This window comes from Myripristis murdjan, chromosome 23 (assembly GCF_902150065.1).
Source record: "Myripristis murdjan chromosome 23, fMyrMur1.1, whole genome shotgun sequence".
NCBI classification, from domain to species: Eukaryota; Metazoa; Chordata; class Actinopteri; order Holocentriformes; family Holocentridae; genus Myripristis; species Myripristis murdjan.
Window position 1 is genome coordinate 13,327,188 of NC_044002.1, and position 13,646 is coordinate 13,340,833.

General features: G+C 42.1%; 1 protein-coding gene across 2 annotated transcripts in view; it reads right to left on the reverse strand.

Annotated features, from left to right (window-relative positions):
- waslb (WASP like actin nucleation promoting factor b) overlaps positions 1-12,729 on the reverse strand; it is a 36,046-nt gene extending 23,317 nt beyond the window's left edge. Inside the window, exon 1 of one of the 2 annotated variants that reach the window (XM_030045685.1) lies at positions 12,110-12,729. In XM_030045685.1, the coding sequence (XP_029901545.1) occupies positions 12,110-12,214 (105 nt within the window). In that variant the 5' untranslated portion in view covers positions 12,215-12,729. The remainder of the gene's footprint in view (positions 1-12,109) is intronic. The other variant, XM_030045686.1, reaches the window with a different exon arrangement.
- Between the last annotated feature and the right edge of the window lie 917 nt (positions 12,730-13,646).

Sequence of the window (13,646 nt, forward strand, 5' to 3'; positions counted from 1 at the left end):
CACGCTTTTCCATCTGGCAATCTGATGGACGAGTCTGGGTTTGGAGGTTGCCAGGAGAACGGTACATTTCAGACTGCATTGTGCCGACTGTGAAATTTGGTGGAGGAGGAATTATGGTGTGGGGTTGTTTTTCAGGAGCTGGGCTTGGCCCCTTAGTTCCAGTGAAAGGAACTTTGAATGCTTCAGGATACCAAAACATTTTGGACAATTCCATGCTCCCAACCTTGTGGGAACAGTTTGGAGCGGGCCCCTTCCTCTTCCAACATGACTGTGCACCAGTGCACAAAGCAAGGTCCATAAAGACATGGATGACAGAGTCTGGTGTGGATGAACTTGACTGGCCTGCACAGAGTCCTGACCTGAACCCGATAGAACACCTTTGGGATGAATTAGAGCGGAGACTGAGAGCCAGGCCTTCTCGACCAACATCAGTGTGTGACCTCACCAATGCGCTTTTGGAAGAATGGTCAAAAATTCCTATAAACACTCTCCTCAACCTTGTGGACAGTCTTCCCAGAAGAGTTGAAGCTGTAATAGCTGCAAAAGGTGGACCGACATCATATTGAACTCTATGGGTTAGGAATGGGATGGCACTTCAGTTCATAGTATGAGTAAAGGCAGGTGAGCGAATACATTTGGTAATATAGTGTATTTACTGTGGCAGTGATACATAAACAAACACACACACACAAGCTCTTAATGACAGTCTCATCTGTGTGACAGCACTGACAGCAGCCACTGACACTTCAATAATGTGCTATTAGTACAAGCAAAGATGTAACAAGAGTCGACACTGAGAAACCATGTCAAAACTTAAATACTGAAAATGAAACCCTCACTGTCTGACTCATTTCTTCTCAATCTCATGAAGCCTTGGTGTGCGTAAGTTTAAATCCTGCAACACTTCAGCCTGAAGTCACAGTCATGCTTGCAGGAAAGTAAATCAATACATATAGTGCATATAATACCACTATATTTATTACAGCAGTGCATTTCATACACTTCCTCTAATCTGAAATGAACATTTTGTTGAGGTGTTTTGTTTCCTTCTTGAAGGCCACAGGCTGATGTTGCACCTGTAACTCAAGTGTCATTATTCAAATGTAGCCTATATGTTCAAATACTTGTAACACATATAGTTTCTGTTTATTTGTTAATGTTTACACAAAGTTTTGTTGCTGAGAAGGATTTAACTTCTTGCTGTGGTGTCGAATCATTTGCTGTTTAGTTTCACTGATAGCAGAAGTAATATTTCTCTGACAGTAGAAGTAATAGTCTAGTTATCTATACATTTAAACAGGTTTATTTTAGTAATGTTCATTGCATACAAACACTTCACAAATTAAGCATTTAGGTGCTGTTCAAAGCATAACCATTACTGTGATTTACAATAATGAAAAAACATCGTTCATAAATTCTTCTGGCAGATTTTGACATGAGCTCTTGTCTGGTGTATCACTCATGGAAATAACATAAAACTCATTCTCAGGAAAAAGGCTACGGAGCTGCGGGGGGAGGGGGGTTGGTCGCTGTATGAACTTCAAAGGGGTTTCGAGTGACACGGGGCTCAACACATAATGACAGAATTTTCTTTGCAGGGTGAACTGTTCTATTAAGCAATCTCCTCATGCAGTCTCAGCTCCTGCCAAGTGTCTGGCTATGGAGGGACTGTGTCCTCATTAAATAGGGCAGCGGTGAAAGCATGAGGAGAGTATATATCAAAAGGTTAGGTTAGACAACAGGAGGATGAATTTTTGCAGTGATTTGTGTAGTGATTTATGTGCATGACACAAACACATTAATGAACGGCAGTGTGTGAGTGTATGCTGATAATGTGTTAACTGATAATGTTCTGTCACACAGCACGCATTAAGTTGGACCAAAAGCCAACTTCCTCGAAAAGCATTGCATCTACAGCATCTTAGCTTATCAGATATTGGTGGGCTTTCCTGAAGGTGGGTTTTCCCCAGCTCTGTACTGAATATATAACAGACATCTTGGCAAACTGCTTGTGCAGCCTAAGAGCCCTCCAGGCTTCAAGTTATGAGGAGAACCAAAAAAAAGTGTTTTGGATTCACTCGTTCTTAGATCCAGAATATTTTAATATTATTTTTTGGCATTTCTGCTTTAGTTGATAGTGACAGTAGAGAGAGACAGGAAAGGCAGAGGAGAGAGAGGGGATAACACCCTGCAAAGGGCCTGGGCTCAGATTTGAACCCAGGCTGCTGCGATAAGGACTCGGCCCTGATAAGTGGTAAGTGGCTCTACCAAGTGAGCTATGGGGGCACTTCTACTCTTTCTTATACATAATAATAACAGCAGAAAAATAATATACAGAAACATGAATACTGCAAAAGGGGCACTGCATTTCCCCCTTGTCATAACATAACCAGAGAAACTCCTGCAGCCAAGCTGATTTAATCTGTCTTGCAGGCAGGGGAGCTGTGGGCACGGGAGACTCAATTAGCTTCACTTCACTATCATCTTGCAATGACTGTATACTGACCAAGTCAGGCTGCGGCGACTGTACCTGAGAACAGTCACTGACTGGGCCAGTCTCAGCATCGTCAGCATCTGATGCAGATGACGCAGGGTTTGGATGGGCAGGGACTGAGAAAAAGTCAGATTTTTTTTTTTTTTTTTCCTGTCAGTCGTCTACATGTCTTGATGTTAGCTATGTAAGCAGTTGGCTACATTGTGCGTGTTACCTAACATGGCACCAGGGTAAGTTTCAAAAACTGCTGAGTTTAAAAATACAAACAAAAATACTTAATCCAACATTGCTAATGAAGTTAACACTGTTCAAATTATATAACCCGATTAAATGTTACGTTACTCTGTTCTGTTCTTTTGCAATTCACTTGCTGTTGCTGTGCATCCCTGTCCACTTCAGTCACTGGACAGAGCAGGAGAGTACAGGTGTGCACACCATGGGAAAGCAGGAAGGTCCTGTGCTAAGAACTGCAAAGAAAAATACTAGTTGCTTATTTTTCTTTCCTTATTTCCTTATTTTGCTTTCTTGGAAGGACTTTAACCTTCTGCATATCCTTGTATTAGGGCCAAGTAATTATAAAATGCAGATCTTAGTAATCTCTTCACACAATCTGAGACCCTGCCAAACACCTGACTGTATGTGATGACTGTGGCCTTGTTCAGTCAAACCCTAAGAGCAGCCAGAAGGTCAGGACAGTCATAATACTGAAGCCCTGTCATCTCTGTGGAAGAGCTGGCTCTCTGACACCCTCCATTTATACCTGTAAAATTCCACGTCCTACAGCCAAGAGGGGAATTAACATCAGTCACAAGCTTTTCTAGTCAAGTTTCAAGTTTCTCTACTCTACCAGCCTTTTGTTACAGAAAACCAATGAGATATTAACAGGTATCTGTTTTCTGGAAGCCCTGTTCTATTGTGAAAATGCATCTGGCTGAAAAATGGACAATAACGTGTTACATTGGGATTTGCCATCTACTAGGATTGAGTGATTGGATGAATACATCAGGGATCAGCAATGAACAGAAACAGTAATTAAATCATAATTATTGAATTATCATGTGACTGAATAATTAACTAGGCCCATTTCAAGGCCTAATAACTACTTTCATCAAGGCATTGTACGCATTATATATTCCAATGTGCAGGTTATTCCACTACTACCACCTTGATATGACATTTGCTTTGGGAAACACTGACACTGAAAAAAATGAGGAAGCACATGCAGGAATAAGAATTATGCTGAAGTCTATTTAAAAGTTCTCAGAGCCAGTACAGAAGGTAGTCTAAACAAAGCCGACATTTCCCTAAGCATTCCTCGGGGCGCGCTTTCTTTGTCCCAATTTAATGTCCCTGTGCTCCAGTTTCCTTTTGGGAAAGTATCCCACCTTACACGTGTTAATCACTGCAAAAATGCCCCTTTCTTCCCCATTTAAAAGCCAAAATTCAAGTCATGCTTTCACTGAACACATCACATGCATATTACCTGTAGCTGTATGTTAACAGTTGGCCTGTCATGACAGTTCAGTTGTTCTGTGTTCTGTACAAGCATTTATTGGGATCACGCCTAAATCAGCCTGTGCCTTAAGGCACCACACCTCTTCATGGAAAAGAGAAAAGCTAGCACAGGCAGCATGAGTGCTACAAAGCATGTGCTGGTGAAACTACGCTGTCAGACGAAGTAAATGGTGTCATCATAAAACTATGATTCTCACTTAATGATATCAATCTGGCACCATGAGCATCAGAGAAAACAGAGGCTGCATGCCACGTGTTTAATGTGAAAAATTGGCGACACCTTGAAAACTTATAACATAGTTGACTGTATTTTAGCAAACTATTTCTTGAATTCAACCATTGTGACTTGCTATGTGGATGGCTTTTGGTCTATAGCTTCAGGTCATTTTAGAGTAATAAGGGGAGTGGTAGTATGGCTTCCATTTCAATCTGCCCTTACAATGTTAGGAATGTCACACGGCAAAGAGGTGTTTTTAGTTGATTAGTTTTAAGCAGTTCTTTTAGCCTTGGGTACATTTTACATTTAGCTGACAACTTACTGCTGAGCACCATAAAATAAATTCCACAACAGAAAAAGTATTTCTGCATGGCAAAGCAAAAAGGTACTATGCTAGGAGAAGGACATTTTTGGGGGGATCCAAGGCTGTTAAAACTCTGGTTCAGAGGGTTAAATGGCAACATTGTCAGTGAACTATATTTGGTAGTGTCCGGTCATTACAAGCAAAGCAGCATGGTTTCGGGCAAAGAACTACACTAGACTATCTGGCTCAGCCTAGCAGGGAGCACACACAGACATGCACCCATCTATATGCATGCACACAGATACAGGCACAGGAAGCCTTCTGTAGTACACAGCAGAGACGTCTAGGATCAGAGCAGAAAGCAAGCTCTCCTCAGGTTTTACAGGTAGCTGCAGGGCATTCCTCACGCTGAGGGGTCCAGGTTCACAGCCATTAACATACAGATCAAAGGCAGAACACCAATATGGTAAATGTTGGGAAATATCTGGCTATGGCTGACTCCTTGTTCCTAATACCGGCCCAACACTTTTTGCAAGTCATAAAGCCTAATAGATCTACATGTTAGTGAAGCTGTTTTCACAGTTTCAGCACTAGAACCACCATTTCAATGCCGGACAGCCACTACAGCACAATGAATGCAGAGGGGGAAAAAGTGGAAAAAAATAATCAATGCAGTTTAATTTAAAGTTTGCCTTAGTTTCTCATTAGAGAGTACTGGCTTAAGATTAATTTTAGAAAGGGTTTTCGAGTAGTGCTGCATTGCACAGTGGTTCTTTATCACCATTACTATCTTAACAATCTGACCACTGATCATCCTGATATATCAGAGATGATTAGTCATTAACTGAATCCAGCAAAGCTCTCTGAGGTTCATACAGGGACTTATATATAGTTAAATGGGTCACACAGCCCCAGGGCTTCAAGAGCTTGGCTGAAAGGCTAGTAGTAGTGGCTAAAGTAGCCAAGTTGCATGACTAACACTTCACCATATAAAACACAGTCTGGGACTGACACATGGACAGCCCAGTTTCATTATGGGAGTGACCGGGCTGTGAATCATTTTGTGACTTCATAGTGTGAATAGAAACATAATTCATACACTCCTCTCAAATTTATAAAGACACACACTCCAGCGTTCCAAAATAACGGTGATTTTTCATCTTAGCTGCAATTGTGTAGCTCAATGGTGAGTTAGCCTAAAGTTTATTCAGGTTTAAATAGTCCAAAAAGTCAGGCTCCCAATCATTGTCAAAGGAACAGCTCTGGAAAAGTGGCTTGTATTCACATCATGGTGTTGCTTCTCTGGGCTACAGATATAGACACAGGCAATAGAGATTATTAATTAATTGATTTTCCTCACAGATTACCTAACAATACATGGTTTGGAACGGAACTGCGCGCACACACGCACACGCACACGCACACGCACACGCACACGCACACGCACACGCACACACACACACACACACACACACACACGCACACACACACACACACACACACACACACACACACACTTAACCCCATCAAGTGTGTGTTTGTGTGATTCCCATCCAAGACTTTCAACATCCTCAGAGAGAGAATTTGTCTTGCAGCAGTGAAAGTAGAAAACATTTTAACTCATGTTTATACAGAGTCTCATGACAGCTCTTTACTTGTTTGGATTCTAGCATTGGCGGAGTTGTTCCTTTTTTACAAGTGAAATATCAAAAGATCAGAGGAAATATGCAAACTCTGCTTTGTGGTCAATTTTCTCTTTAAAAACTGTAATGGTGCCCAGGCTCTGAGGCCCTACAGTTTCATCTGGCCGTGCAGCTCTGATTGTTCCTGACAGGGACAAAGGCTGCAGGGAGTGGGAGCTCTGTCTATGGCGTCATCAAAACCCGACACTCGCTCAGCCACAGACACACGCTGCCTTACAAATGCACTTTCTCCTATGCACTTGCTCTGAAACAATTCCCCCCACCCCATAGATCTACTACAGCACTGTACTGACCTGAGCTAGAATTAATCAACTTTCTCATACACAAACTGCACACTCACATATGCAATCTCGCTCCCTTTCTGCCTCACAGACTCACACCCACACCTAGGGCAAGAGGACCAGGAAATGCCATATTGATCCAGAGATAGACTGTACTGTATGCAACTCTGGGAGGCGGTGAAACATGACAAAGAGAGAGAGGAACAGTGCAAAGCGATGCAGTAACATGACACTGATGACAAGAGATGATAAAATGAGAAGGGGGGAAATTACAAATTTGTGCAGGTTACACAAAGACTATATCTAGCATAAAAGCTAACACAAGATTGCTCAAATCCACATCATAGTTAAAAATTATAATAAAAATGTCTTAATGATAACAATAAATTACAATAATTTTCTCCAATTTTATGTTTGACATCAAACTGAATGTCTATTCCTACCCAATTTACTATCTTACACTATGAACTACACTATGAAATCATGGAGAAAAAAAAACTGCACATCATTTATAAAAACGGGACCCATACATTTGGAGATGAATAGCACCAGAGATGACCTTGTTTCAAAACAGAATCTTTTAAATCAAATAATTTTCAGCTGCATACTACAGATAATCATATCACAGTATTATGCATGATTAACCATAATGTAATAAAGCAATACTGAAATGTTTGCCATATTTTCAGTTCTCCTGAAAGTCTCAGTGTGGTATACCACACACTTCCATTACACATGACCAAGTACAGCCTTTGAACGTACAACATGCATCCATGTGATAAAAACAAGAGTTAAAGTGATGAAGTAAGAGCCCATCTGTCATTTGGAGATTCTTTGGTTTTAAACCAACTGATGATAAACAAGTACAGATTCTGAGCAACGTTTGCCTTAGGGTTGTAGCTGCGACCAAAATAAATAAAGCTGTCGTTATTTATTGTCTGAATCTTCTTGCGGTCCTTAGTTAAAAGGACCGCAATAAGATTGGGTAAGTCCGCAACAGAAAACAAAGCTTTCTCAATGATGATACTTTGAGAGCTAGTACACTGAAAACAGCATTAAAGTGCATAAGTCCAATAAAATAACTGTGTTTCCTGAATCTGAGGGAAATGAAACAGTTCATAGTTGTGATCACAATGCTAAGCAAAATGTTTCAGATTAACCTATCTTTTGTGCATTCTTTCAGGTAAATGTTTAGGAGTCTGTGTCGACGTCTCTGTCCACTCAGCAGTCAGTCATAAGACGACTGGAGTTTGCTGCGATTGGTTAACGAGTCCAAGGAGCTGAGAAGGCATGGCTCTGTTTGCTGATACTGCTCACCTGGGTCCACCTTGCCCCATTTAATTTAAATGTGTATCATGTGTATCATATCACCTTTTCTCTAGACTGCCCTAAGAAGAAGGGAGCGAAAAGAGGGCAGTGTAAGGAAGGACGGGGTGTAAGTGGGAAGGAAAGAAAGATGAGAAAGATTGGTAAGAGGGAAGTGAAGGAGAAGAAAGGATGAAACAAGAAGGAAGAAATGTAATGCAGGAGAGGAGAAAGGTGGGAAAGAGTACAGAGGATGCAAGGAGGGAGGGAGGAGAGGTAAGATTAGGGAGGAGATAAAGAAGGGAAAGAGGAAAGGACAAATGACAAGGAAAGGTAGGGAAGGAGGGGAAAGGTGAGATAAAAGCATTAAGGTGGGATTTACAAAAGTAGAAAGGAAGGGAGGGGAGAGGACCAAAAAAGGGGGGGGGGGGAAGGGGAGGAAAAGAAAAAGAGGAGTCATGTTCCACTTCTCCAGCACAAATCACCGGAGGAGGTCGACCACGGGACTTCCTGTAGGACAGGACTGCTGATCAGGCAGTCTGTGCGCACACACACACACATACACACACACAGCGAATTGGATCCCTTCCACCTTTTGCCCAGTCAGACAGTGTTGCTGATGGTGAAAACAGCAGAAGGAATACCAATGAGTAAAACCAATGAGTAAGACCACTGTGTGTGCGTGTGTGTGTTTCCCTCTAAGTGTGCATGTGTGTATGTTTCAGAAAATTGAAGCATAGCTTGAAACGCTTGTGCATGATTCCTACAGTAAAGAATGATTCACTTTTTTTTGCAGGGTTACACTCTCATTAGGAAAGCTGCATCCTTACAGCAAAAACACACTCTGGCCAAATGATCGGAAATCAAAATGTGTACTCCATAACTGTTTTCACATTTGTCATTTGTATTTTAATACACTTTCTGATGCTAAATGCAGCTGGTGGACATACAGGACTCAAGTGCCATCTTATCTCACAAATCAACAACAGAATCTGAATGTCAGAATTCAGGTTCGCATTACAGAGAGGTGGTGCTGGGATGATATTTCATCCATTGTTGCACTGAATGAACACTTGCCTCAGCGGTGAAATTGTCTGGATCTAATGCAGATGACCAATGGTCCAAGTAACAGGCAACAATGAGACATCAATTTTAAAACTTAAGTTTCCTGGCATTAAAATGTCCCTCTGCAATTAACACAACCAACCAAAGGGCAACTCTTTAGACACTGCATCACGTCAACTCTGCTGTGTGTATCACTCCTGCACAAAACATCTTGCTCCATACGATCTCAAAGCAGAGAAATGGAGGAACAGATATTTTCTAATTTCAACAACTACCAAGTATACAAACCGGCCTTCTACAGCTAGAGTACATAAGAGTAATTAGGCTGTGTACCATGGAAACAAGACAGTAAGAATGACTTGGTGATTCCTACATTTTCTGCATAATAACTATATTACATAAAACACAACCACTCAGTCAACCCCCTAAATCACTGACGGGCATTCTAATTAGATTGGTCAGGGAGAATCACAATGTCTTGTCTCTTTCAATCTCCCTCTCTCCTTGTCTCGCACACAAACTCACATACAGTCTGTCTTTCTCTCCCAAAATCTCTTTGCATTCAAAGGCACACTTGGACACTCATGCACACACACACAGTTTAAGACTGCAAGGAATGTTCCTGTGTCACATGCTGAGTGACACGATTACCTGAAATTCCTGAGGAGCGTCGTCATTGGGTGTTTAAACAGGTGCATGAAGTCAAGACACACCTCAGAAACCAGTAAGTGTGAGTATGTGTTTGTAAAAAGCAGGAAGCACAGTCTCACCACCATGACGACCACAAGTCCTTATGTGTTGTGTCATGGAACACGAAATGTGGCCTTTCCACATTACACATGCACTGACACAGACACCTCACACATTAAAAATCTGAGAAGGGACGTCACGGCCTGATTGGAGGCAGGTAAGCACCAGTGAAGCAAAAGAGGAAGAAGAGTTTCTCAGTTCTTAACATCAAGCAACTTTACTGACCACAACACAAAGAAACAGTGATTGCTATGGGGAAGTAACACGAGTATTGGCTGTGTGAAAGTCCACACTACAGGTGAAGTGTTATACTACAGAAAGCACAAAGCACCACCCACCCACTCTTCAAACAATATGACAGGCGGGTGGCACAGTATTGAAACACACTGCATCTCTGACTGACCCATATCCAAAGATCAAACTTGAATTAAATGCACCATTCATGCATAAACAACCTTCAATTTAATAATCTGTCACTTCAAATTTAGATCACGCCCTGCCTATGAAGGCAGTAAACAACAGGTGAAAGTGCAAAAGTCTGACTGATATCACTGGGTGACATCTGTTAGCTATTTGTCCCTGACTTCTTGCAAACCAAGGGCAATAATACACAGGGCAACAATGAGGCAAAGATAGAAAACAACTGTGGCCAAGGTACTGCCTCGCCATTTTCAGCCAGATGAGGAAATTTTCTTGCCAGAGAAAAATTTGAATGGATCTTTGACCCGTGTCTCACTTTGTGGCCTTTCTCTGGCAATCCCCAAAGGCTATAATACACAGTAAGCATTACGAGGCAAAGCAGCTGGGAAATATGATCAACATTTAAGGACAATGGCAAATTTTTGCCAAGCTGTTTTGTTTTTTTCTGATTTGGCTACACTCACCACTGCTGAAAGCAATATCATCCATCTGCACTGTGAAACAAGTTGCCAAATGTATCACCGCCTTAAAAGTTGCAGTGTATTTAGGATTTTTGGATGATGTAGATGGGCAATGCGCCAACAACATGACAACAGGGTCATAATCTTTACATGTTAGCTGGTGAGAATGTTCCTGTGCCACTGAAGCACTACTGAAGCAACACTTGGGACAATCTGAGTAGCTGCCATTGCTTAAAAAAAAAATAAATAAAAAGGAAAACAAACAAAAAATAAAAATAAATAACAACAAACAATGCCCCCAAGATGCATGCTGTTTGATGTTCAGACTAATGCCCTGATTCACTCAACAAGAAGTCACAATCTGGGTCAAATCATATGCTGGGTACTAGGAAGTTAACACTAGCCACCAGCCAAACGCTAGCACATTTTGACTGGAGCTGGCAAGTTAACTCTACTCTGCCGGCCACTTTGGCAGGAAACCAGCCATTGTTCAGAGCTTCTGTGCTCTTCTGATATCAGAATTGCCTGGTTAAATGATTAAAGTAGTTGGCAAATTGTCAGATGTACCAAATAGTGGGGCTGCTTGATAAAAAAAAAAAAAAAAAAAAAAAAAAAACTCCAAACACAAGGAGGAGGAAAAAAAGCAGTTTGGTATGTTGTAGGATATCATGGGTGCAGCTGCAAATGCCTTGCTTCAAATCAATGTCCCATGACTAAGATGTGTTGGGTATAGGCCTAACTATGACCTAGTACACGAGGAGGATACAAAAATGAGTCAACTGAATGCTAAACGTCTTACGTAATATCGGGCGACCACATATTATTGAGTCGTGCATTGCAATGCTCATCAGGACTGCAGTTGCACAGGTACAGAGGGCTACCACCATGCATTCCCATCACATTTAGTGACTGGCACTTCTCCCTCATTCTTGAAGGGTATTGGGGCTGAGGGTGGGGGGGCTTTTAGCTAGTCAGCACTGTCTTAAGCCAAGCCTGATCGACAAACTGTTCTCTTTGGACACACACTTCCGAAAACAACCAAGGTTCAGGCTGTATTATGTAATGCCAGTGCAAAATCATTCCTTTGCCCTGCTTTCTGTTGATGGATTTAGCAGCTCCAAAGCCCTGGCCGAAAACTCTCCGCTGCACAAACAGCCGAGTTGGGCTGAGTGTGGTTAAGCTAACTGACAGCGGAAATTCAGGTTTTCCCTGGGTGAATTCAGGTGTGTCGAGCACTTAAGGCGTTCCAGCGGAGGCCTCGGGCTCGACTAAAACTTACTACTGCCCAAATGTCACCCTCCTAAACAGGATATATCACCCAAAATCTCCCAGTCCCTGTCCTCCCGTGTCGCCCCGGCTGTCAAAACAAACCAACATCTTCGCTTTGGCAGTCTCAACTGTTTCCAGTGAAGACAAACGGTTGTTTTGAATACCATCGACACCACAACACACGGCCCACAAACACAACGTTACAATTCATGTGTCTTTATGGGGCAGGAAACGCCGTGCAAGTTAGCTCTTTCCCCCCCGTAGCCAGCTATCTCACAACAATTTGGTGGAAAAAAAAAAAAAAAAAAAAAAAAAAAAAACTTACGATGCATTTCCTGCCAAGGTGGTTGAAAAGGCAGTCATTCTCATGCGGTGTCAACAGCAGCGAACCAACATTTGCTTGCCGCCGTTGCGGCGGGTGTCCACTCATTATTGGTGATCAATGTAAAAAGTATGCACAGACTCTAACTCGTTATGAAATCCAAAAAAGATATATAAACAATCCCTCGGTCATCCGTGGCCTTCCGCCGACCCCTCACACCGGTTCGGTTTAAGCCGGGGGTCTGCAAGGCTGGGCTGTCAAAATAAGTGTAGGGTTTAAGAATACAACGTGACGTCCCGATCCGGTTTAAAATAACTTCAAAATTGCAGCGACGGTGTGAAGACGGAAAAGGGTAAAACTTTCCTGGGAAGTCCGGCCGCCAGAGAGCACGGAGCCAGTTCCATCCAACATGGCAGTGTGCGGAAGAGTCCAATCCGTCGGGATCAGAGGGGCGCTCGTTTCTCTGTGCGCTCTCAAAAAATCAGCGAGGGAACCGTGACAGAAATAACAACCACAGTGTCTTGCTTTGCGACTTCTGCATGAAATTATATCGGTATAAATGACTGATGAGCAGTGATTGTTTGCCAGATTGCATTACTTCGCACACCTATATCTCTGCAGATGGTACGACCCTGTCCGCCCGTGGCTTTTATGACAGGAATGTGTGCGAGAGCAGAATGGGGAGGAGATAAGGAAAAAAAAGGTGCAAGTTGCCAAGATGATGTTATAATTCTCTGTACCCATGAGGGAAAACGAACTGAGAGGAAATGCAATCAAGATTCAAATTCAGTGGGTATTTTGGGTTCAAGCTGATTCTCATGAAAAGATCCAAAGTACATTTGTTTTTCTTCTTCTTATAATAATAATGTGATAATTGATGCTGTTGACCCTCCCCCAAAGAGGTCAGAGCGGATGTTCAGTGTCTAATCAAGAAGCAGGATGGGTGTTTACAGACACAGAACATGAACCCAGGTAATTAGACCACTAGTCCACCCTGTTGCCCTAGTTGTTATTGTGGACCCTTCAATTTCCATGTGGGTAAACATTTTCTGAGAAAGACCTGGAATTACCCCCACCCCCCCTTAATTGCAAAAGCTTCTGGGATGATGTAAGGGCCCTTTTATTGTAATACACTATAAATAGCTTTCATAAATAAAGTCAAGTAAAATTAAGGCTGCTCCAGTTACTATACACAGCCCTAGGGAGAAATGGTGTGCTCAAGACATGTCTGAAATTGCCGTGGAGTGTCCATTTCAGGTCTTTTTTTTCAGAATCATTGGTATTTTGCCTCAGAAAACAAATTGTCACACCTTTTGTCCCTGCAGTAAAAATATTGAACTATTTCAAACTGTTGAGTAAGACCCCTATTCCACTCTTAAAATCCAATTAAACAGCACTGAGCAATTAAAAGAGCCTAAGCCGCCATGAACAAGGGCAGCATACATGTTTCATACATATTTTAATACCGTGCCTGAGGGGGTGTGTAATAGCCTAGATGCATGCAATATGCTCAATCAGTCTAATACACAGTGTTGTGTGC